Raw genomic sequence first — 26,085 nt, 5'->3', positions numbered from 1 at the left:
GACTTTGTGAATTAAACTTCTATGATAGTAGGCAGGTCTATTTATTTATTTATTCATTTTTTCTTTAGAGTTCTTTCTGGGCCTACCTCTGATGATGTCAGTTGTTGACCCTATATGACCTTGGGTCTTTTGAGATTTCCAGGAGTCTATTGTCTGTGTCTGACTCCTGCTTTGGGCAGCTCTGTGACCCCTTCAGCCAGGGATCCACTATTTCTGTGGATCGCTTTGCACTCTCCCGCTGGCTCCTTGAGCGCACTCCCCGGCCCAACACGATCTTCGGCCTGACAGGATTTCCAGCCCGCCTGGGCGCTTATTCGCCCAACCTCTCACTCTCCTCTGGCGCCCGCGCCCAGTGGGTGCCCTGGGACTGGTCAGTTTAGGGTCTTCTATTGTGTGCTTTGTCCACTTTTGGCTCTTTTAGGGAGTCACCTGCCCTTGCCCAATGGAGACAATCGAAATGGGAGGAAGTCAGCTCCAGGATTCTCTGGTTAATCCTGTCTCCAGTCTCTCCTCCAGGTACTCTGGGCAGCTCTGTGACCCCTTCGGCCCGGGATCCACTATTTCTGCGGACTTCTCTGCACTCACCAGCCTGCGTGGGTCGATTTAAGCCTGCCCTTGCCAATATGCGCTCTCCCTAGCAGGCCCCCTCGGTGTCAACCTGTGGGAGTCCTCATCAGCCTGTTCGGATCCACATACACGCTCGCCAACCCTCGAGGGCCACTGGGAGCGAGTGTGCGCGCCTGCACTGTGTGGTTTTGGCCTGTCTATTGCGTGCTTTTCAGCTTTTTTCTCTTTGGGAGTGTGTCCTGTTCCTGCACAATGGAGACTAGGGAAAGGAGAAGGAGTCGGGACTCCCAGGTTCCTCCTCCCATTCTTTCCCCAACACCTCTGTCTCCAGTCTTTCCTCAGGGGTCTCTGGGCAATTCTGTGACCCCTTCGGTCAAGGATCCACTATTTGTGCAGACTGAGTTGCAATCACAGGCAACCTGGTTCATGTGCGCCCCGCTTCTGCCTCTTTGGCGGCTCGCCTGCCTGCCCAAAATGGAGACTACAGATTGGGGAGGGAGTTGGGACTCCCCAGTTCCTCCTCCCATTCTTTCCTCAACACCTCTGTCTCCAGTCTCTCCTCAAGTCTCTCCATGCAGCTGTGTGACCCCTTTGGCCAGGGATCCTCTATTTCTTCCAGCTTGTCTGCACTTAGCCCCCCAGCTCACATGCACACTAGTGGTGCGCGGAGCGCACAAAAGGCAGGTTAGTTGATTCCCTTATTCTTGAGTGAGATAGTAGCTGCAGAGTGGGAGGTGTGTTATCACCGGGGCTCAGCCGGTCACCTTCTCAGTTCTCTTCACAAGGTTTTCCTCCCCAATCTTGTTCCAGGCACCAGCCCACTCTGCTGCCGCCTCTACCCAGAGATCAAGGAGGGTGGCTGTCACTGCAATTTTTGTGTTGGCTCTTAAAATGTCTCTTTGCATCCCCATCCACCTGTCTCTGGCAGAGAACGCCCCTAAGCTTTTCGGGGTTGCGTTTTGCCTGCGTGTTTTCCTGGTTTTAGCTGCTGTATTCTAGGGGTCCCTCTTTATGATTCAGACCCCATACTTCTCAGGGGGAGCTAACTGGCCATTTCAATGTCCCTCTGGTGCTAGTGCCCGTGGGTGCCCAGCTCACCCTCTGGAGCCTCTACCCACTTCTCACCTGTTGGGATGTGTGAGAGTTGAATCCACTGTTTGTCCGCGGCTCAAAGGCTCCCTTCCCACTATCGTTCCATTGTTTTCCAGGTGATTACGCCACTATTTAGTCACAATTCCAGTTTGGTCTTGGGAGGAGGTCAGCGTGACTCCCATTCACTCCTCTGCCATCTTTCTCTCTCAGCTAATTTTTCTAATATACAAAGATGTCTTACAAAAGAAAAAATGGGAGAATAAAAAAGGTGAGGGAGTAAAAAAGGGGTGACTTTTGTGGTAACATGCAGACTCTTTAGATGGTGTTAAATAGCAGCATTTTAGTTAATTGCCCTTTGAATTGCCACCTAGAGAAAAGAAGAAAGCAGGAGTGAACAGAAAGAGAAGTAGAGGTGTGATGTAGGCCCAAATATTGTCTTAACTAAAATGGACCTTCAAAGTTACCCCTCATCAATTTATTTCAAAGTAATCATAAACGTACATTTATGATTATATTTAATTTAGTACAGCTGCCATTCATTTTTAGCTTATACCCATGCATCATGGCCACCAGCCACTGTAAGAAGCTCAGACTTTTTCCTTCCTTGTCAGGTGGTCATAAGGTCAACTCTCATATACCATAAATGTAGGCATAGGAAAAAAGCTGGCAAAATAGTGGTGGATGACATGGGAGTCTGGGAAACCTGTTCATATAGCTACATGTGTCTTCTGGTCCTGCTTGTGTTGGATTTATCAGTTCCTTTTGAGAGCTTATTGTTATGTCCACTTCACCTTAAGATTTGTTGGATGTAACAGAACCCAGCTCTAGATGACCAGTTGTGGCCTCCTGTTCACCTGGTGTCCCACGAACAGCTCGCTCCATTTATACCAAGAGGAAGTAGTGTGCTGGGAGTTGTTTTTCAATGACATATAATCCCCCTGTCAAGATGGCATGGCCTGGCTCCAAAACACCATGGGTCTGTATTGTGATTATCCCATGGGATTCCCAAAAACTCCACAGGGCATGTTTTTTTCATCATTACTACTTTTAATATCATAAGGTACTATGTTCATATGGCCCAAGCAGCAGGGTTGCACTGCATTATAGACCTGCTACAGTGTGTTCCATGCATTGACTCTCACTCAAATCAGTTTTTACATCATCTGGTAAATGGGTCAGAAAAGTATTCCCAGGTGAAGAATATACTGCCTCTAGAACCAGGACAGACATACCAGAAGTTTCACTTTCCTTCTTTGTCATGACAGATGCCAAGTGCAATAGTTTGTCCTTTACCTTGAATGAAATTAGTGTGCCCCTAAGCAATAGACACTTAAGAAATGTATTGATGAGCAAAGCCCATGGATTATTATAGGGTTTATCTCACATGTTGTGAAGTGATTGTATATCACCAAGGTCACCAATGTGCAAGTCACTTTTTGTTCTTCCAGTCTTATTAGCATGATTTCTTTCATATAATGGATTAATGTGATATTCTGTGGCCTATTAAGATCTCTCCGGACTATATTATGACAGAGATTAAGAGAATTAGCATAGCTCTGAAACAAAACTTAAAATGTATATTTTTGTCTGTCCCATATAGATCTGAAGGTTTTCTGATCTCCTTTTCTGAATAGTATGGGAAAGAACACATTCACCAAATTACGGCAGCATACCATACACCTGAACCTGTGTTAATCCTCTCTAGCAAATATACCACCTCTAGCATAGTGACAGACATTAGGCCCACTACTTGGTTGAATTTACAACACTCTGTCATTTACCAAGATCTATCTGCTTTTTTTTTCCCCCTCAGGGGTCAGAGTCATAAACTAAATAGATACAGAAGGGTCTAACACCTCTGCGTGCTTAGCTCATTAAAAATGACACTAATTTCCACATTTCCCTGCCAAATGCTATATTATTTTTCCCATTATTCCATTATGGGAAAATTCTCTAACTTACAAAAAGTTGAAAGCATAATACAATTAACACTCATATAGGCACCAACTATATTCTAAATTTTATATTTTATTATGTTTGCTTATCACATATTTATCCATTCTTCTATCTGTGTATCATACTACCTAACTTCTTATACATTTCAAAGTAAGTTGCTGACATCATTGAAATAATTCAGTATGCATCTCGTTAGACATCAATGTTTGTTTACAGTTATTATTTTAGGCAAAATTTTCAAACAATTAAATGAACAAATCTTAAGAGTACCATTTGATGATTTTGACAAATGCATGTAACCCATGTATCATGCCATTTAAGTAGCTCTACCCCAAAACAAATATACACACACCTGGACTAACCCCACCTGGGTAAGCTAACAAGCGACTCATCTAGTCTTTTGTGCATAGGTGCCTTCTTCCCTCTGAACTCCATGTACCCAGGAAACACACCTTCTTAACTCACAGCTGAAGGCTGACCTCATGGCCAAGAGCAATTGCCAGGAGAGTCAGCTTTCGTTAAGCTAACAGCATACTCCTGCCTGGTCTGGAGCTCACCTCTTACAGGTTCTCTACTTTCTGCCCTCCTAGGTAGCTGGAGCTTCTTCCTCTTCCCACTGAGATGTTCTGGAATTCTTGTCAGGTAGTAACCAGGAGGAGGCAGGCTGCCCAGAGTCACAGTGGAAAAAATGGAAGTCACACAGCACATATGCTCTGGGCTGACCAGTATGTCAGTCCCAGGCAGGTTTACTCAGACCCCTAATAAGACCCTAAGAACAGAAAGAAGGAGGAAGTTCATTTAAAAGCCAACAAAGCCCAGAAGGGAGAGTGGCTTTCTCTAGGAAGGCCTAATGCCTGGCATAGAGCTAGAGGCAAATTGGGTAAAGGGAGTGAGCTGCATGCAGGCCTGGTTGGGGTGCTGGGAGTGAGACTAGGAGAGTCGTATAACACTTTGTTCCTGCCATCTGTCTTAGACTGTCAGATACACAGAGTGAAGACAATCTCCTCTCTCTGTAAACCTTTCATGGAGCCATCACTCTGGCTGGGAAGTCCTTTAGTTGTCCACGTGATCATGGACCTTAGTCCTGAGCCTTGGATATGCTCTCTGGGCTTCTCTCACAGAGCTCCCCTGCATCCATGGTCTCCTATCCAGACCCTCAGCCAAACTGCTGTTCCCCAATCCCCTCCTTTCCTGGTGAGGACTCCACAGATTAATTATGCTTCCGGCATTCCCCTGTTCCCCTTGCTCTGAAACTGCCTGGCTAATTTAGCTCTCTAAATCTAGCTAGATATTTAATTGATCTGCCAGCAGGAGAGTATATCTCCCCAACTTCTGCTCTTTATTTTCTTTATTTATTTTCTGAAATCTGTTTGCACTCCCCAAGTCTTTACAACTGGAACTAAAATCAGAGCTGTAAAACACACCATGTCAATGACTGTGGTGAAACTAAATCTCTGTTCAAAGTGCTTATTAATATTGTATTCCAAATGTTCTGGGTGTGTGTGTGTAGTGTGTGTGTGTGTGTGTGTGTGTGTCCGCGCGCACACGTGCACGCATGTGCGTTAAAGCTTTTACCAGTAGCAACAAGCCATCAAAGAAAGAAGTACCAAATGCAAATCAAGTTAGAGCAGCCATCGGTCTTATTTGAAATGGCTGGAAGAAGCAGATAATCGAAAGAGTAAAGTGGAAAGGAGTTCCTTTGAATTAGGAAACAGAGCTTTATATATCCTCTCCATCAATATGTTGTTGTCTTCCTTTTTATCTTCTCTGTGATAGAGGAAGAACTAACCACAGAATGAGAAGGTTGGAAAAACAAATTAAGTTAAACTAGTTTGTAAAGTGTAGGTCAGTGATTCTCAAACTTGAACCAGAGTCAAAATCACCTATAAGTCTGGGTTGGGGCCTGGGAATTTTCATTTCTAACAGAAGGTACTGATGTTATTATTTTGGGGGCCACATTTCAAAAACCACTGCTTTAGGGGTTATGTCAAGTATGTTTGAAGGTCAGGAGTCTCTGGTCTTGGGAGGACTTGCCCAGAGGCAGGGACTGCACCTTGCGACCTCAGTGAGACTGGGCTTTGGTCAGGACACAACAACCCAATCCTGGGGTTCTTACTGTGGCCAAAGAGACAAGTTACTCCCTGGACCTCCTGTAAAAGGCCCAGTCTCCACCAGAGTCATCAAACCCCCGATGCCATACCTCCTACTTCCTGGATGGTGGAGGGAACCGAGGTATCAGTAAACCCTGGGGCACTTGGCATATGGTCCAAATGCTATATCCCCATATATATAGCCCCACTGAACTTCCATCAGTTTCAACTGGGGCAGGGGTGCTTGGTAAAGCCCAGATTGCTGGGTCCCCCTCACCACAGCTTCTGGTCTGTAGATCTGGGATGGTGGCAGCTGAAAATGTGCATTTCCAATAAGTTCCCTGGTGATGCTGACTGATGCCTCTTGGTCAAGGGAACAAAAGAAACTTCTGTGTTCTTAAGTTCTTACCACCAAGGTAGAGAGGCCTTGGCTTCTGAGCAAGATGCAGACCAGGGAGCAGACTGAAAGGAGACTGGGAATTTATGTGGCACCAGGCTAAAAATTCTATGTCACTAGATTTCTGTTGATTTCAGGATTAGTGGGAAAACTACTAAATTATATACAGCATTTATTCATTTAAAATATATTTGAAACTAATCATTAAATGACATTATTTAGGTTCAGGTATTTCAACAAAGGAAAGAGGGAAGAGAACCAACACTTACTGAGGATCAGCTCTGTTAAACTTCACACAAGGCCCTTTATATATGTTATCTCACTTGCTTCTTGCAACAATGATACAAAAAAACACATCAATAAAAAAATAACATCCCCATTTTTTTCAAATGAGGAAAATGAGCCCCAGAGAGTTTAAGTGATCTGTTTAAAGTAACAAACAACGCTGTGCCTGGGAGAGATATCATCTCAGGTCTACCTCAGGAGCCCTTTCCACTATACCCTGCCCATGAATACTTAAGGGATACATCCTGTTGAAAGAGCAGAGGAAGGAGGGAGAGTGTTTTCAGAGAAACAAATAGTAACCAAATTTTCACCATGGAGAGTAAGTAATGAAGAAGGCTAAAGGAATAGGTCACAGCTCCATTGTGCAGGACCTTGAATGTCAGCCAAGGAATTTGTGCTTTATGATAGTCAATGGGGAGTCAATACAGAATGTTAAGAAGGGGCAGGGGGATACATTTGGTGTAGCCTAAGAGAAAGGGTGGTGGTGGTAAGAGGAGAGAGATGGGATGGTGAAATCACAGAGCTCCTGAGATGGAAGGGATCCTATGGCTTATCGTTATCACTCTTCTGGCAGATGAGAAAGCTGGGGCCAGGAGAGGGCAAGGAGCTTGCTGAAAGGATGCTGTGGTGCATTGCCCAGATCTACCCCCCGCCTCTTTAGTGCTGAAGCCCTCATTTCCCCAACTATAAGGAGTGTTGGTGATGGACAGTGTACAGCTGAGCCCCTCGCCAGGAATGGCCTTAGGATGAAGAGAACCAACATGCCTAAGGTTGTACACCCATCCCAGGGGACTGGTAAGCTCAGGGGCATAAAGCCCTGGCCCCTTCACCACAGTTTAGAACAACTCTGATGGACCACTCTGGCTCCAGAGCTCCCTGTGGGACCCTTTGTTGCAGCTCCATCACAGTTCAACTTCCTCCTTTGCCCAGTCCTGCTTTCTTCATTCTGTGCAGGTGTTGATTCTAAGAGTGCTCCCCAAGAATCATCTTGCCCACAAAGCTCTTTATTACACTGTTTCCCTGGAAAAATGGCTTGTGACACTTCCCCAAGGTCACAGGCCAATTCAATAGAGTCAGGACAGGAACTAATTTTTCTGATTCTTGACCTTTCTGCCACATTTTGATGACCTCCCACACTGATTCCTCTTAGGTTTTCTCTCTGCCACATCTATTTGGAAACTTGGAACAAGTGACCTTAGAGACTGCTAAGGGAAATCTCCCTCCTCCCCTGGGGAGTGCCCTGCATGGTAATGAGTATAAGTGTGTTAAACAATGGAGCTTCCTGTTACAGGAGGAAGAGTCAGGTGCCTCTGTGCCTCCTTCCGGCTCCTCCACTTGAGTGGGACAGAGGCTAGACAAGCTCAGCCTGGACCACGCTGAAATGAGAAAGATCATACAGATGGCTCAGGGCTTGGAACCTGAAGATGTGGATCAGAGCTGGCCTGCCAAAGACAGAGAGAGGAGTCCTAAGGATTTTAACACCCTTCCCCTGGCGCGCACACACATGCACACACATACATATCTCCACCACCACAACCACCTCCCCAACAATCTTACTGAAGCACTTCCCTGCTCCTCATCTTTAAGTAAGACACAGGGCTTCACAACTGGTACCCATGTTGTGCCCACTGACAGTCTCTGTTCACTGGAGTCCTCCCTCACAGCATGCCAGCTGCTCCTGCACTGTTTGGTGGTGAAGTATGTAGAACTTCATCTTATTGCCTTTTTAAGGCCCTGGGTATCCACAGAAATGAGGTTTGTATGTAGTCACTTGCTGCTTTTGTTATTGGTGCACAGCAGCTGCAAGGAGTGGAGGAGAACAAATCCTAGACTTTCAGCCACTCCCTTGGCCCCTCAGGAAATCTTCTCTGTCTTGGGAAGCTGGGGAGGGGCTAAGAGGTGGCCTCTGACCCTAGATTCCAATCAGGAGGCCAAATACTTGGAAGGAAACAAAGCTTTTTTTTATACTCCCAAGTCCCTCAGTAGTAAACATGCCAATATCTAGTGCAGCATTCACAGTGCCCCAAAGTACGTGAGACAGATGGACCACACTACTTACAAGAAGGGAGTAAAAGGGTAATTTTAAAGTTTTAATCCTTGATTCAAGTAAGAGCAAAGGCCAAGAAAGGCTCTCAAAATGTGCTGTGCTGAGAAGAAGAATTCGCTTTGGTACACTCTGCTAGGAAGATTATGAATGTTTGACCCAGACATAAGGCTTCTGGTTAAAACATCACTGAATGAACATTTATTTTCCCTGCAAATATATTTATGCCCTAGGATGCCATGTTTTATTTTCCATTTCCACAGCTGCATCTGTGCCACTCCTTATGATAAATACATCCACCTGAGTTTTAATGGTTATGTTCAGCCACACAATCTCTATCTTTTCCGAACCTTACAATTTCCACTGCTATTATGAACCTAGTTCTGTAATGGCCTTTTCCACTGTCAGGCCTAATGTACAGAGGAAAGCTACTGCTGAATTTCCTAATTGTGCTGGTGTCCCTCTTACCAGCTTGTTTCGTATTCTTGGTAAGTGATGTATCCTGTGACCTTCTGTTCGAGTTTTATGGTTTTGTTCAGTATATTCACTCTAGTATGCTCACTTTTGAATCTTTTCACTCCTTCTTTCACTGCTGGTATTTTATCCTCACTTGGCATGGGTCATCACTTTTTCTATACTACTAGGAGCCATCCTAATAATGAGTTTACACAATTTCTTGTGGTCCTTGTCAGGGTGTTAAAACTTATATTTTAGCAGAATATTCACATACTGATAAATTCCTCTTTATCCACTTTCATTGTTCAGCTCCCTTGATCAAGTACTTTCAGAAGGCAATTTCATGTGAACCCTTGAAGTTCCTGCCAATCAATGCTGGCTGAGTCTTTCAACTCCTTGGGGTAATTTTCCCCTCTTATCAGGCGTAGCATGTTCACGCTGTGCATTAACCCTTGTTATAGGCCTAGTGGCCAGACATGTATTATCTTTTGGGGGAGAAGCCCTGCATCATCTCCAAGCAAGAGGTTGTAGGGTGTGGGGGATATCAGTGAGGAAATTGGGCCAGTTCTTCAGGCTCAGAGGATTCAGGGAAATATGGGGAATCAAGATTTTGGTAGCATCAATCTAGATATCCCCAAACCATGTGTCAATATCCTTTTCTTTCCCAGGAAGCATCCTGATTTTGGCATAGCAAGCCTGTCTCCATTGGAGTTCAATGAGCACCAAATTCTATTTGTCTTATAGCTACTCTTTTCCTCATATTTTCTCAAACACTTGATACATCACACCAGTTCCCCGTCCCTATGTACCAGTATACCATCCTAGTGGTGAATAAGGGTGGTGACTATCAACAATAATAGGACTGCCACCTTGTGGCAGAGGGCTATCTGTGCTCCTCCTACCTTTTATGATGTGGTCCTTATTGCCAATTGTGCAGTGAGTGATTTAGCTCCTAAATCCAATCTAAATGATGGATTTCTTGGATAACTCTCAGTTTCAAGTGTCATAATTTGAATTTCCCAGGAAGCTGACTCCAAGACAGAATGTAGTGTGCAGGATGCTTATTAAGAGGTGTCTTTCACATTAACACCTATGGAAGGAAGCAGGCATAGGCAGAGGGGGTAGTTGATCTGCATCACAGGTCTGAACAGTAACTTCAGACAACCCCACAGAGAGATCTGGAGTGACTCTTTAGAATTGTCCTAAGATGGGCTGAGTTAGTTTGTACATCTTTTATGGCTAGTCACCGTTTGCTGCCCCAGAAAACTTTGTGACCTCGAGTGAGGCTACTCTGTACCTGAGGCAATCCCTGAATGCAGCTTGCCAACAGTTTCTCAGCAGCTCAGCCAAAAAGTTCTTCAGTGAAATGGAAGATGATGGAACATCATAGTATCCACTACAGGCAACATCTTTTACTCTAAAAATTTTCTATTAAAAGAAAAGAATTAATCATTTCTCCTATCCTTTCTATACAAACTGTATTTCAGAGTAATCATATAGCCATGGTTGAGGAGGCTAAGTTCTATACAGAAGAATCCAATTAATAATTACGTTACAAGAAATTATGGGACTAGACTATCTTCATTTTGAAACCCCAACAAATATTTTTCAGACACTTGTCATCAACTGAGGAAACCACAAACTAAAAGGTTGAGAGGAAAAGTTATGCATACACATCTTGTTTTATTGTGCTTCACTTTATCCACAGGTATTTCATCCTTTTACAATTTGAAGATTTGTGGCAACTCTGTCTTGAGGAAGTCTATAGGTGCCATTTTTACAACAGCATTTGGCTTTGTATCTCTGTGTCATATTTTGGTAATTCTCACAACATTTCAAATTTTATTATTATAATTATATTTGCTATCATGATCTATGATCAGTGATCTTTGGTGCTATTATTGTAATTATTTTGGAATGCCACCAACCATGCCCATATAGGATAGAGAACTTAACTGATAAATGTTGTGTGTGTTCTAACTGCTCCACTGACTGGCTATACTCTTCCTCTCCAACAGCTTCACAATTCCCTGAGATACAACAATATTGAAATTAGGCCAATAAATACCCTAGAATAACCTTTAAGTATGCAAGAAAAAGAAAGAGTTGCACATCTCTCACTAAATCAAAAGCTAGACATGATTAAGCTTAGTGAGGAAGGCATGTTGAAAGTCAAGACAGGCCAAAATCTAGGCCTCTTGCACTAAACTGTTAGTCAACTTATGAATGCGAAGGAAAAGTTCTTGAAGGAAATTAAGAGTGCTACTCCTGTGAACGAATGATTAGAAAGTGAAACAGCCTTATTGCTGATATGGAAAAAGTGTTGGTGGTCTGGATATAAGGTCAAACCAGCCACAAAAGTCCTGTAAGCCAAGGCCTGGTCCAGAGCAAGGCCCTAACTCTCTTCAATTCTATGAATGCTGAGAGAGGTGAGGAAACTGCAGAAGTTTGGAGCTAGCCGAGGATGGTTCATGAGGTTTACAGAAAGAAGCCTTGTCCATAACATAAAAGTACAAAGTGAAGTAGCAGTGCTAATGTATTAATAGAAGCTGCAGCAAGTTATCTAGAAGATCTAGATAAGATAATTAATGAAGGTGGCTACACTGAACAGATTTTCAATGTAGACAGCACAGTCTTAGGTTGAAAAAGGATGCCACCTAGGACTTTCGTAACTACAGAGATGTCAATGTCTGGTTTCAAAGCTGATAGACTGACTTTCTTGTTAGGGACTAGAGCAGCTGGTGACTTTAAGTTGAAGCTAATGTTCATTTACCTTTCCAAAAATCCCAGGGCCATTAAGAAGGATCCTAAATCTACTCTGCCTATGCTGTATAAATGGAACAACAAAGCCTGGATGACAACACATTTGTTTACAACATGGTTTATTGAATATTTTAAGTGCACTGTTCAGAAAAAAAAAGAAGCCTTTCAAAATATTACTGCCCATTGACAATGCAACTGGTTGCCCAAGAGCTCTGATGTTGATGCACAATGAGAATAAAGTTGTTTTCTTTTTTTTTTAGACACTTCCCTTGATCTGTGTGTGTATCTTTTTTAAAAGAGTGTTTTGAGTAATACGCTGTGGACTGAATACTTATGAGAAGGTGTTCAGTTATCGAGAATGCTATCAGCAGTGCCTTGTTGCTTTCTTATCAGCTAATTCCTGCTGTCAGCTTGGCACTTATTTCAATAGAAAAGGAATTGCATCACATGTAATGCCTTATTATATACAGCTGACATGGGGTTTTTAATTGTGCAAACACATGAGACTCCTGCAGTGATAGTCAATTTGATAAAAGAATTAGACTATGAATATTTTGTCATGATTAAAGATTAGTTCTGATTTATCAGAAGTAAGCCAGTGAAATTTGCCGTATATTTATCAGTCAATTGAAACTCCATTAATTTTGAGAGTGTATGATCCACAAAGTATCCAGCTCTTTGTTAGTCTCTGATGAATTCGATTATTTATATTCAAATTGTGGGTATTAAAGATTGTTTTCTGTCTTCCACACCTGCTCTGCTGCTAAGAGTATCCCAGGAGTCTGTCGATCTAGATTTTTGCTTTTGTTTTTCAACTCTTATCTTACAGAAGAGTTAGGTAAACATCTATACAAAGTTTGTGCAGTTTTTATTAGGGAAATGAGAACTAGTATATATCAGGGGGACATTTTGAATTGTTCCTTCACTGATAAAATCTTTTTTTAAAAATATTATTTACTTATTTATTTATTTAAATACATTTGTCTCTGCCGCCCCACCACCACTTTCCCTTGTCCCCTCCCTCCTTCCCTCCCTCAGCTCTTCCCCTTTGGTTTTGTCCATGAGTCCTTGCTATATGTTCCTTGACTTTCCCCTTCCCTTCCCTTTCCCTGCCCCTCCTCCCTCCTTCCCTCTTGTCACCGTTGATTTCTTTTCCTTTCAGTGTTGCTAGTCATATTTTCCTTGCATCTTTGTATTGTTGGTTAGGTTCCGATTATAGGTGAGATCATATGGTATTTGTCTTTCACCCCCTGCCTTATTTCGCTTAGCATAATGCTCTTCAGTTCCATCCACGCTGTCGCGAAGTTTAGTAGTTCTTTTTTTTCTTTCTGCTGCATAGTATTCCATTGTGTATATGTACCATTACTTTTTGATCCAGTCATCTACTAATGGGCATTTAGGTTGCTTCCAACACTTGGCTATTGTAAATTGTGCTGCTATGAACATTGGGGTGCATAGGTTCTTTTGTATTGGCGTTTTGGCGTTCTTAGGGTATAGTCCCAGCAGGGGAATCACTGGATCAAAAGGCTGTTCCATTTTCAGCTTTTTGAGGAAATTCCACACTGCTTTCCACAGTGGCTGCACAAGTCTGCATTCCCACCAACAGTGTACTAGGGTTCCCTTTTCTCCACAGCCTCGCCAGCACCTGTTGTTTGTGGATCTGTTTATGATGGCCATTCTGACCGGTGTGAGGTAGTACCTCATGGTGGTTTTGATCTGCATTTCTCTCATGGCTAGTGATGCTGAGAATCCTTTCAAATGCCTCTGGGCCCTCTGTATCTCCTCCTTGGAAAAGCATCTGCCCAGGTCCTTTGCCCATTTTTTGATTGGATCGTTTGACTTCTTGGAGTGGAGTCGAGTGAGTTCTTTATATATCTTGGAGATCAAACCTCTATCTGATGTATCATTAGCGAATATATTTTGCCATATGGTTGACTCCCTGTTCATTTTGCTGATGTTTTCTTTTGCCATGCAGAAGCTTCTTATTTTGATGAGGTCTCACTTGTTTATTATTTCCTTTATGTCCCTTGCTTTAGGAGACATATCAGTGAAAAAATTGCTGCGTGGGATATCTGAGAGTTTCATGCCAATGTTCTCCTCTAGGACTTTGATGGTGTTGTGACTTATATTTAAGTCTTTTATCCATCTTGAGTTTATTTTTGTGTATGGTGTCAGCTGATGATCCAATTTCAATTGTTTGCATGTAGCCGTCCAGCTCTCCGAGCACCATTTGTTGAAGAGGCTATTATGGTTCCATTTTATGCTTCTGTCCCCTTTATCAAATATTAGATGTCCATAGAGACCTGGGCTTATTTCTGGGCTTTCTATTCTGTTCCACTGGTCTATGGGTCTGTTCTTGTGCCAGTACCAGATTGTTTTGAGTATGCTGACTTTGTAGTAGAGTTTGATGTCCGGTATTTTGATCCCTCCTACTTTGTGTTTCTTTCTCAAAATTGCTGCGGCTATTCGGGGTCGTTTATGGTTCCATATAAATTTTTGAAATGTCTGTTCTATTTCTGTGAAATACGTCATTGGTATCTTAAGAGGGATTGCGTTGAATCTATAAATTGCTTTGGGTAGTATGGACATTTTGAGGATATTAATTCTTCCAATCCATGAGCACGGTATATGCTTCCATTTATTTGTGTCTTCCTTAATTTCTTTTTTCAAAGTTGTATAGTTTTCTGCATACAGGTCTTTCACGTCTTTGGTTAAATTTATGCCTAGGTACTTTATTTTTCTTCTTGCTATATTGAATGGTATTTTTTCTCTGATTTCTTCTTCTTCTATTACATTGCTGGTGTACAAAAATGCCTTTGATTTCCGAATGTTGACTTTGTATCCTGCTGTTTTGACAAATTCACTTATTAGGTTGAGGAGTTTTTTGGTAGGGTCTACAGGGTTCTCTATTTACACTATCATGTCATCTGCAAACAATGATGGTTTTACTTCCTCCTTTCCTATTTGGATGCCTTTTATCTCTTTCTCTTGTCTGACCACTGTGGCTAGGATTTCCAATACGATGTTGAAAAGAAGCGGTGAGAGCGGACATCCTTGTCGTGTTCCCGATCTTAGTGGGAAAGCTTTCAGTTTTTGCCCATTGAGTATGATATTGGCTGCAGGTTTTTCATATATGCCCTTTATTATGTTGAGGAATGTCCCATTTATTCCCATTTTGCTGAGTGTTTTGATCATAAATGAGTGCTGTACCTTATCTAATGCTTTTTCTGCATCTATCGAGATGATCATGTGGTTTTTGTCTTTCTTTTATTTATGTGATGTATCACATTTACTGATTTGCGTATATTGAACCATCCCTGCATCCCTGGGATGAATCCCTCTTGATCGTGGTGGATAATCTTCTTAATGTATTGCTGGATGCGGTTTGCCAATATTTTGTTGAGGATTTTAGCATCTATGTTCATCAGTGAAATTGGCCTGTAGTTTTCTTTCTTTGTAGGGTCTTTATCTGGTTTTGGGATCAGGGTGATGCTGGCCTCATAGAAAAAGTCTGGGAGTCTTCCCTCCTCTTGGATTTTTTGGAATAGTCTGAGAAGGACAGGAGTTAGCTCTTCCTTAAATGTTTTGTAAAATTCTCCTGTGAAACCGTCCGGCCCTGGGCTTTTGTGTGCTGGGAGTTTCTTGATTACTGCTTCAATTTCCCCAACTGTTATCGGTCTGTTCAAGATTTCTGTTTCTTCCTCCTTCAGTGTTGGAAGATTATACTTTTCTAAAAATTTGTCCATTTCATCAAGATTTTCAAATTTCTTGGCATATAATTGTTCATAATAGTTTCTGATAATCATTTGTATTTCTGTGGTATCAGTTGTTATTTCTCCTCTTTCATTTTGGATATTATTAATTTGGGTCCTCTCCCTTTTTTTCTTGATGAGTCTGCTTAAAGGTTTGTCCATTTTATGAATCTTTTCAAAGAACCAGCTTCTGGAGTGGTTGATCCTCTGAATTGTTCTTTTTGTCTCTATGTCATTCAGTTCTGCTCTAATCTTGACTATTTCTTTCCTTCTACTTGCTCTGGGATTTATTTGTTGTTGTTTTTCCAGTTCTTCAAGTTGTAGTGTTAGGTCTTTTATTTGAAATATTTCTATCTTTTTTAGGTAAGCCTGTATTGCTATGAACTTCCCTCTCAGGACCGCCTTTGCTGTGTCCCATAGATTTTGGACTGTTGTCTGTTCATTTTCATTTGTTTCCAGAAATTTTTTGATATCTTCTCTTATCTCACTATTGACCCATTCATTGTTTATTAGTGTACTGTTCAGTATCCATGAGTTTGCAAGTTTTTGAAGTTTCTCTTTGAGTTTGATTTCGAGTTTCAAGGCCTTGTGGTCTGAGAAAAAGTTTGGTATTATTTCAATTTTCCTGAATTTACTGAGGCTTGCTTTGTGTCCTATCATGTGGTCTATCTTTGAAAAACTGCCATGAGCATTTGAAAAGAATGTGTATTTTTCTTCTTTGGGATGTAAGGTTCTATATATGTCAGTTAAGTCTCTTTGATTCAGTGTGTCATTCAGTGCCACGATATGTTTATTAATGTTTCGTTTGGAAGATCTGTCCATTTCGGACAGTGTGGTGTTGAAATCCCCTACTATCAGTGTGCTGCTGTCTATGTCTCTTTTGAAGTCATCCAATCATTTCCTTATAAACTTGGGGGCTCCTATATTGGGAGCATATAAGTTTAAAATGTTGATGTCTTCTTGATAGATTCTTCCTTTAAGTTTTATGAAGTGCCCCTCTGGGTCTCTCTTTATGGCCTGTGTTTTGAGATCTACTTTGTCTGATACAAGTATGGCAACGCCAGCCTTTTTCTCATGTCCATTTGCTTGGAATATTATTTTCCATCCCTTTACTTTCAATCTGTGTAGGTCTCTTGCTCTGAGGTGGGTCTCTTGTAGGCAGCATATGTGTGGGTCATGTTTTCTTATCCATTCAGCTACCCTGTGTCTTTTGATTGGGGCATTTAGTTCATTCACATTGAGAGATATTACTGATAGAAACTTACTCATCTTTTCTCTTTGTACTTGTGTTCCTCTCTGTCTCATTCTTTTCCTTCATCTGCTTAAACCAGTCCCCTTAGCATATCTTGGAGTGCCGGTTTGGTAGAGATGTACTCTTTCAGTCTTGTCTTCTCTGGGAAACTCCGTATTTCCCTTTGTATTTTAATGGAGAGCCTAGCTGGGTAGAGCAGCCTTGGCTGTAGGCTCTTGCTTTTCATGGCTTGGAATATTTGTTGCCATTCCCTTCTGGCTTTTAGTGTTTCTGTTGAGAAGTCAGCTCCTAGGCGTATCGGGGCCCCCTTGTATGTTACTTTCTCCTTCTCTCTTGCTGCCTTGAGGATTTTCTCTTTGTCTTTGACATTTGCCATTTTAATGATGATGTGTCTTGGAGTGGACCTCCTTGAGTCCCTCTTGAGTGGGGTCCTCTGTGCCTCCTGGATCCATGAGAGCCTTTCTCTCCTCAAATTAGGGAAATTTTCCATCATTACTTTTTCGAGGAGGTTCTCTATCCCTTGCTCCTCTTCTTCTCCTTCTGGTATCCCTATTATACGGATATTATTGCGTTTCAGGTTGTCCTGCATTTCTCTAAATGCCTTTTCATTCTTTTTCAGCTGTTTTTCCGTTTCTTGTTCTTTCAGGGAGCTTCTTTCTACCTTTTCCTCCATCTCACTGATTCGATCCTCGGCTTCATCCAGCCTGCTTTGGATTCCTTCTACTGTGTTCTTCAATTCAGAAATGGTATTCTTCATATCCTCTTGTGTCTACTTGGTAGTTTCTATGTCCTTTTCCAGGCTGATATAGTTTGCTGTAAGATCCTGATAGTTTCTCTGCAGTTTCTCATAGTTGTCTTTGAGCTGGCTAAGCTCATTGAGCTTCCTTAGAACCATTGTTCTGAATTCAGTATCTGATAGTTCCCTTGCCTCTATTTCATTTACCTGTCTCTGTGAGGAGTCCCCTTTTCCATTCATTTTGGGGGAACTTCTTTTTCTTCCCATTTTTGTGAGAGTCTGTTAAGTATTTTTGTCCTTTTCTTTCTTGGCCTGCCTCTGATGATGTCAGTTGTTGACCCTATAGGGCCTTGGGTTGTTTGTTTGAGCCTTCCAGCAGTCTAATGTCTGTGTCTGACTCCTGCTTGGAGCAGCTCTGTGACCCCTTTGGTCAGGGCTGGGCTGTTTTTTGGGATCTCTCTGCACTCTGACGCCGGCTCCTTGAGCGCGCTCCTAGTGCGGCAATTTCCCCTGCCTGCCTGGGCTCGCATGTGCTTGCCCCAGAGCAGGGGGCTTATTTGCGACCTCCCGTACTCCTCTGGCCTCCCTGGTCGTCGAGCCAGAATAAAGTTGTTTTCATGCCTACTAATACTACGTCCATTCTGCAGCCTGTGGATCAAGAGTAAATTTGACTCTCAAATTTTACTGCTTAAGAAATAATAATTGCCCCAAGCAGAGGCTGCCCTGGTGGTATCCCGGGATGCTGATTCATGATTTTCTGCCATTTTTGGCAAAAATGGCAACCAATGATGCTGTTCTGAAGAGGCTGGAATAGAATGGTGCAGAGGCAGATCAAATTATTGAGTATCTTAAGCAGCAAGTTGCTCTTCTTAAGGAAAAAGCAATTCTGCAGGCAACTTTGAGAGAAGAGAAGAAACTTCAGGTTGAAAATGCTAAAGTAAAGAAATAAATTCAAGAATTGAAGCAAGAGCTAATTCGGATAGAAATTAAAAATGGAGTGAAACAAATACCATTCCCATCTGGTACTCCACTGCAAGCTAATTCTGAAAATGTGATACAGTCTATACCAATCACAACCATATCTTCTGGTGCCAAAGAACAGGTAAAAGGAGGAGGAGGAGGAGGAGAAGAAAAGAAGGTGAAAGTGAAACTTGAAAAGAGATAAAAAGGAGAAAAAACAACAATCAATAGCAGGAAGTGCTGATTCTAAGCCAATAGATGATTCCCGTCTGGATCTTCGAATTGGTTACATCATGATTGCTAAAAAACATCCCAATGCAGATTCTTTGTATGTGGAAGAAGTAGATGTTGGAGAAGCAGTCCCAAGAACAGTTGTCCCTGTTGATTACATGCAAAATCGGATGGTGATTTTACTTTGTAACCTGAAACCCATAAAGTTGAGGGGAGTCCTATCTCAAGCAATGGTGATGTGTGCTAGTTCACCAGAGAAAGTTGAAATCACGGATCCTCCCAGTGCATCTGTTCCTAGAGACAGAATTACTTTTGATGCTTTTCCTGGAGAGCCTGATAAAGAGTTGAATCCTAAGAAGAAGATTTGGGAGCAGATCTAGCGTGATCTCTACACCAATGATGAGTGTGTGGCTACTTACAAAGGAGTTCCCTTTGAGGTGAAAAGGAAGGGAGTGTGAAGGGCCCAAACTATGGCCAACAGCAGAATAAAATAAAATTAAATTAAAATGCTTCAGTTACTGAAATTAGAGAAAAACTTTAACAAAAATAAAAAGAAATACATTGGTCACTTATCCCTAAAAAAAGAAAAATAAATATATCTTATAAGGCCATGGCTGCCATAGGTGGTGATTCCTCTAGTGGATCTGAGCAAACTAAAATGAAAGCCTTCTGTAGAGGATTCACCATTCTAGATGCCATTAAGAACAGCTGTGATTCATGGGAGAAAAGATAAAAATATCAACATTATCTGGAGTTCATAAGAAGTTGATTGCAATCCTCACAGATGACTTTGAGGGCTTCAAGACTTCCCTGAAGGAGTTAACTGAAGATGTGGTGGAAATAGCAGGAGAATTAGAATTAGAAGTGGAGCCTGAAAATGTGACTGAATTGCTGCAACATTAGGACAAGATTTAACAGATGAGGAGTTGCTTCTTATGGATGAGCAAGGACAGTACTTTCTTGATATAGAATCTACTGGTGAAGATGCTGTGAAGGATGCTGAAATGACAGCATGGGATTTAGAATATTACATAAACTTAGCTGATAAAGCAATGCCAGGGTAGAGAGGATCAACTCCAAATTTGAAAAAAACTTCTACTGTGAGTAGAATGCTATCAAAGATCATTTAATGCCACAGAGAAATCATTCCAGAAGGGAAGAACTAATTGATGCAGCAAACTTCACTCTCTTTTAAGAAATTGCCATAGCCACCTCAACCTTCAGCAACTGCTACACTGATCAGTCAGCAGCCATCAACATCAAGGCAAGGCCCTTCACCAGCAAAAAGATTATGACTTAGATAATTAAGTCTCAGAAGATGGATAACATATTTTAGCAATAAACTATTTTTAAATTAAAGTACATTGTTTTCTAAACACATAATGTTATTTCATACTTAATGCACAAGAGTATAGTGAAAACATAACTTGTATATGAACTGGGAAATCAATAAATTCATATAACTCAGTTTACTGCAATATTCACTTTATTGGGGTTACTGGAACCAAACCCACAATATCTTTGAGGTATCCCTATAGTGGAACATTCAGGCTACCTCCACTGGAACGAACTGATCAATCTGAACATCACTAAGTGTTGGAAAGTATGTAACACACAATATGATGCAATAGGAAATACACAGTACCATCTACGAGCATTCCTGCTTTTAAAAAATGCAATAGAGAGAATCAAGATGGCGGAGAAGTGAGTGGAAGTCATACTGACCTCCTCCCAGGACCAACCTGGAATTAAAATTAAATTGGGGAGAAATCACCTGGAACAAACAAATGAACAAGAGCGAGAAAGGAGCCTTGTAACCTCAGAGACGGAAGAATCAGCTTTAGTGCAATCTAACTGGTAAGGAGAGCGGTACAGACTTGAGAAAGTGGGCGGGTCACCCACGGGTGGTAGCACCTAAAGGATATTGAAACAGCCAGTGGGATCCCCCTGAGAAGAGCTGGGTCTAAACCAAAAGTGGGGATCTCTAGCCCACAGCACCAGAGCCCAAAAAGTACACAGAAAACAGCCAGCTGCTAAAAGCGGCAGGGTTGCTTTTTGCCAGAGATAGGCGGATGGAGATGGAAAGAACTGTTTAAAGGGCCAAAACTGTTTATTTGCAGCCACTTACCCTGGTCTCCGGCAAAGGCGGGGACAGAGTGGGCTAGAGACGCCTGAGGAGCGACTAGGAAAGGAGGCTTTGGGGAGAGAACTGAGAGAGGAGCCAGTGGAATCTCCGTGCTGACTCATCCCGGATGCGGTAGCAGCCATCTTGCTCAGGGAGAGACCACTCCCCCTGAGCGGCACCAACGTCAAAGGACCCAATAGCTCCATCCCCAGGTGGGATTCCACCCCACCCTGTGCTGTCTCAGCTGCCTACTGAGTGCAGAGTGAATAGATTTACAGCTAAAGGAGACAGCCACAAAAAGTAGATTCCTGGAAGTCTCCAACAGACTGCCTAAGGTCAGAGAGGGTCAACATCTGACATCATCAGAGGCAGATCCAGAAAGTAAAGACAGCTGTCTCCAACCATAGAAGTTCACACCACAATGTCAGACCAAGATAGAGCAACTTAAGAAGCAGAAGCAAAAGAGAAGAGTCTCACAAAAAATAGGAAGACAAAGAAATACGCCCCACTCGAAGGGAAAGGAGCAATCCCCACAACGAAAACTAAATGAAATAGAGGCAAGATAACCATCAGATATTGAGTTCCAAACAACGGTTCTATGGAAGCTCAATCAGCTCAGTGAGCTCAAAGAGAACTACAAAAAGCTACAGGGAAACTATGAGGAACTTACTGGAAACTATATCAGCATGAAAAAAGACATAGAAACTATCAAGAAGAGACAAGAGGAAATGAAGTATACAATTTCTGAATTGAAGAACACAGTGGAAGCAATCAAAAACAGGCTAGATAAAGCAGAGGATCAAATCAGTGAGCTGGAGGATAAGGAATAAAAAACCTCCCAGAAAGAGTAAGAAATTGTAAAAGGACTCAAAAAGAATGAAGAGGCATTGAGGGAAATGCAGGACAACCTGAAACGTAATGATATCCGTATAATAGGGATACCGGAAGGAGAAGAGGATGAGGAAGGGATAGAGGACCTGTTTGAAAAAGTAATGATGGAAGACTTCACTAAATGGAGCAGAGAAAAAGTCACACAAGTCCAGGAAGCACAGAGGGTCTCATTCAAGAGGAACCCACTGAGGCCCGCTCCAAGACACATCATCATTAAAATGGCAAATATCAAAGACAAACACAGAATCCTAAAGGAAGCAAGGGAGAAAGAGGGAGTAACATATAAGGGAGCCCCAATACGGCTAGCATCTGACTTCTCAACAGAAACCCTGCAAGCCAGAAGGGAGTGGCAAGAAATATTCTAAGTACTGAAAAGCAAAGGTCTGCAACCAAGACTGCTCTACCCAGCAAGGCTCTCAATTAAAACGGAAGGCCAAATAAGGAGCTTCCTTGGCAAAAGAAGGCTAAAAGAAGACACCTCCACCAAACCAGCACTGCAAAATATGCTAAAAGGACTGCTTTAAGATGCAGAAAAAGAATCTATGAATACCCAGTTCCTTTCAGAGTTGCCAATACTTGATATTACCAATATTTTTAATACTCATTAGTCTGATTGTGACAAGGATGTTATTTTTATTGTTCCTTTCCTATTTGTTGAAACTAAACCTGTTTTAGTATATTTCTTGCCTATTTCTATTACTTTTTTTAAAAAGGCTTTAAATGACTTTCTGGTATTCTTTTTCCATTTTTTGAGTAAATGTTTGTAGAATTTTTCCCCCCAAAAAAGCAAACAAAACTATTAACCATTTTTAAGATGTGTTGCAAATACTTTCCTATTCTATTACTTGTCCTTTAACTTTTTTTATACACATATTCTGTACAGTCTTAAATGTTTAATATAGTCATATTGTCAATATTTTACTTTATAGTTTCTGGGTTTGAATATTGTACTTCGAGGTAAGAAAAATATAATTTTGTATTTTCTCCTCAAACTCCTTAGATCCGACATTGATTTTTAACTCACCTGAATATTTTTTTGTATAATGTGTGAAATAGGGCTCTATAGTTGTTTTATTTCAAGTAATACTGGTCCATGCACCTTATTTGTTGAATAAGCCTTATTTTACCCATTGTTTTGAAATATCAACTTAATCACATATTACATTTTTAGACAGATATATACATTTGTCTCTAGAAATCTCATTATATTTCATTGATCTACTTGATAATTTCTGTGCTGGTGTCATGTTGGTTTAATTGCTGAGATGTTATAATGGTTTTAATTTTTTAAAATATTTTATTATTAAGTTTGACATTTAAAAAAATAGATAAAATCAATTTGCATTTAAGAAAGAAAGAAAAGAAAGAGAGAGAGAGAGATGGAACTCCTACCTTTTACGACAACCTGGATAGAATTGGAGAATATTAAGCTAAATGCAATAAGCCAGTTGATGAAAGACAAATACCATATGATCTCACCTGTAAGTGGACCCTATTCAACAAAATAAACTAACGAACAAAGTAAAGCGCAGGCATGGAAACATGGAGCAGACTGAAAGTGACCAGAGGGGATGGGGAAGAGGACAATGGTGGAAAGAAGGGGGAGAGACTAGCCAAAGAACATGTACGAATGACCCATGAACATGGACAACGGAGTGGGAATTGACTGTGGGAGTTGGGGGTGGGGTGGGATGGGTGGAGGGCGGTAAAGGGGGAAAAATTGAGACAACTGTAATAGAATAAACATGATTTGTAAATTAAAAAATAAATAAGTGATATAAAAATAAAAAATAAATTATTAGAAATAAAATAAATAAATATTTTTTAAAAAGAATATGGACTGGTTATTAAGGGATATCAAATAATTTTTATGAACTTTGTTTAGAAGTGGCAATGTGGTTATGTTTTAAGAAAATTTCCATATTTTCAGAAGTCACAAGTGTATAGGTTACAATGACTTGACATTTGAGATTTTCTCTATAATTTTTTTTAAAGAATTAAAGAAGAGAGTATATAAAGCAGGTATCATAAAGTGTTGATAATTTTTGAATCTAAGAAATAAGTATTTGGAGATTTGCCATATCATTTTCTGTGCATTTAAAAATAATTGAAAATACACCCCCTAAAAATGACAAATGGGAAGGACCAATGGGGGGATTATGCTAAAAGGATATAAACAGGTGCTTCAAGAAGAGATACAAATATACAATAAGCATTGGAAAAGATATACAGCTTTACTGGTAGTTGGAGAAATGCAAATTAAAACAATAAAGAAACACTTTTTATTCCAAACGTTGGCGAAAAAAAAAAAAGAAAAGATTGGTCAGATCAGATCAGTACCATCTAATTCTCATCACTTCTGGGGTAGGGGCACAAATCACCTCCCAGAATTTATTAAGTAAAGTATTAAGTATTTATTAAGAGTAAACATGATATCAGACACAGCAATATTCTGTAGAAATAATACCAGTAATTAATGATCTGTACATGAGTACATCTGAAGCAGCGCTTTTTGTATTATCAAAAAGAAAAAAGTTGATTTAAAAAAAGTTAAAAACAACCAGAATTATCATAGAAGAATGGTTAAATTATAGTTCATCCATATTAGGGGACGTTATGTTGTTTAAAATTTTTTTAAATAACTTTTTTTCTAAAATCAAATAGTGTATGTTTAATAGTATAAAATTTAGAAAGTACAAATAAGAAATAAGGGGAAAAATCATAATTCTAGACCTGGAGAGATTATCTTGGAATACATCATTTCAAGTGTTTCTCAGTGTGTGTGAATGTGTGTGTGTGTGTATGCATGCATATGTATGTATTCTTGTTTTTCCAATATTTGGTTTTCAAATAAAAAAGGTATCATGTTACAGGGTATGTTGTAACCTCTTATTTTCTTCATTCCCTCATGAATATTTTCCACATCACTATTCACTCTGTAGCTTAACCAATCCCTATGTTGAGGCATTTAAGTGCATTCCAATTTCTCATTTCATAAACGGCTTGTATCCAGGCTTGCAAACTTTGAAGATGATTTGCCAATTGCCTTCCAGAAAGTTCTGGGTGCTTCCAGAGACATTTGAGCCAGAGTAGTCAGAATGTTGTCCCATTACGCGAGCCTGCAATCTACCCAGATAGCAGAGGGGGCTGTGGTCTTTAGAACTTGTAAGGCTTGTCTTATCCTGCTCTTTAGTCATGCAGGCCAACTGAGACTCCCTTCCAGAAATCCCTACACCCTCTCCCTCTCCTTGCCTCATTCCCGCTCCTCCCCACGCACTCACCCTCCTCTCTCCACGCTTTCCCGCTCGGTGTTCTGGCCTATGGCAGACGCCAAGAATTAATTAGGGGCGGGGATCAAGAAGCGGCTGTCAGGAGGTCGCCATATTTCTGTACGGCTCAGAGGACTGCCGGGCAAACCGTGGGTCTTGAGAGGTGCTAACAGGGCGGGGCCGCGGTTCAGCTCTGCCGGCCTCACCCCTCCCGCCTGGGACAGGTGGCTGGAGCGCGCCCCGCCCCCGCCAGCTGCGGGTGGGAGCTAGGGAGGGCCAGCCCGGCCGGGACAGCGGCTGCCAGCTGCGAGTGGGAGTGAGTGAACTCCAGCCCGGGACGGCAGGGCGAGTAGTCCAGAGGCAGCAATCGAGTATCGTGGCGGCCAAAAAAATGCTCCTGTACCGAGGGGCCCCTGCGGGGCCTGGCGCGCCAGGCAGCGGGCTAGCACGACAGGGCAGCGGCCCGCAGGCGTTTGGGATACGCCTGAGTACGGTAGGTCAGGGACCCCACGGGGCGGACGCACGCGCGGCCTGGGGATGCAGGAGGTGGGGGGTGCGCCGGGAGGACCGGGTGGGCCGAGGCCTCACGCGGGACGGGGCCTTCTCTCGCCCCCAGATGAGCCCCCGCTACCTACAGAGCAACTCCAGCAGCCACACGCGACCCTTCAGTGCCATCGCTGAGCTGCTAGGTGAGTGGCGAGGGTGGGCCTGGCCGCATCGCCTAAGGCAGTGGTGCCAACGTGGTGCCATAGACGCGAGAGGAATGTGTGGAATCGTGCAGGGTGGGCTGCGGCTGGGTGGGGGCTTCGGGACTGGTCCCCGCTCCGCAGACGGAGGAGGGGGACGGCTCTCTATCCCGGGATGAGTTTCCGGGAATAAAGTTGAGGTAACAAGGTGTGCCCAAATAGAACTCCTGGGAGGTTTTCCTCTCTGGCTCGTGATGTTCCAGGAACTTTAGGATAGCTTAGTTAATAATCGAAAGGACATGGGGCCCCTAGGCAGCTGGGCTCCACAGGGACTGGCCGCCGATGAAAGACGCCAAGCTACCAGAGGGGCACTGTAGAGAACACAGTAGGGTCATGAAGAAAGGTCTGGAAAACGGAGTTCTTTACCTTTGGGGACCAGAAGATCTGGGAATGATGGGACATCTCTTAAGAGATGACACGAATGCACTTGGCTCTGTGTGAATGCGGAGGGATGGGTACGTGGCCCACGAGCG

The 26,085-nt window shown here is 42.1% G+C and overlaps 1 protein-coding gene and 1 pseudogene across 1 annotated transcript in view; both read left to right on the top strand.

Annotated features, from left to right (window-relative positions):
- Positions 1–18,159: 18,159 nt before the first annotated feature.
- Positions 18,160–19,075, top strand: LOC129073221 (aminoacyl tRNA synthase complex-interacting multifunctional protein 1-like; annotated as a pseudogene).
- A 6,027-nt stretch (positions 19,076–25,102) lies between these two features.
- Positions 25,103–26,085, top strand: part of MORC4 (MORC family CW-type zinc finger 4) — a 92,950-nt gene continuing 91,967 nt past the window's right edge. Inside the window, exons 1-2 of the mRNA XM_054576920.1 lie at positions 25,103–25,359; positions 25,483–25,555. Coding sequence (XP_054432895.1) covers positions 25,258–25,359; positions 25,483–25,555 — 175 coding nt within the window. The 5' untranslated portion in view covers positions 25,103–25,257. The remainder of the gene's footprint in view (positions 25,360–25,482; positions 25,556–26,085) is intronic.

Source organism: Pteronotus mesoamericanus, unplaced genomic scaffold (genome assembly GCF_021234165.1).
Source record: "Pteronotus mesoamericanus isolate MK-2021 breed Mesoamerican mustached bat unplaced genomic scaffold, CSHL_Meso_final contig_37, whole genome shotgun sequence".
NCBI lineage: Eukaryota > Metazoa > Chordata > Mammalia > Chiroptera > Mormoopidae > Pteronotus > Pteronotus mesoamericanus.
The sequence above is the reverse complement of the archived record's forward strand: the minus strand, read 5'-3'. Positions and strand labels throughout refer to the sequence as shown.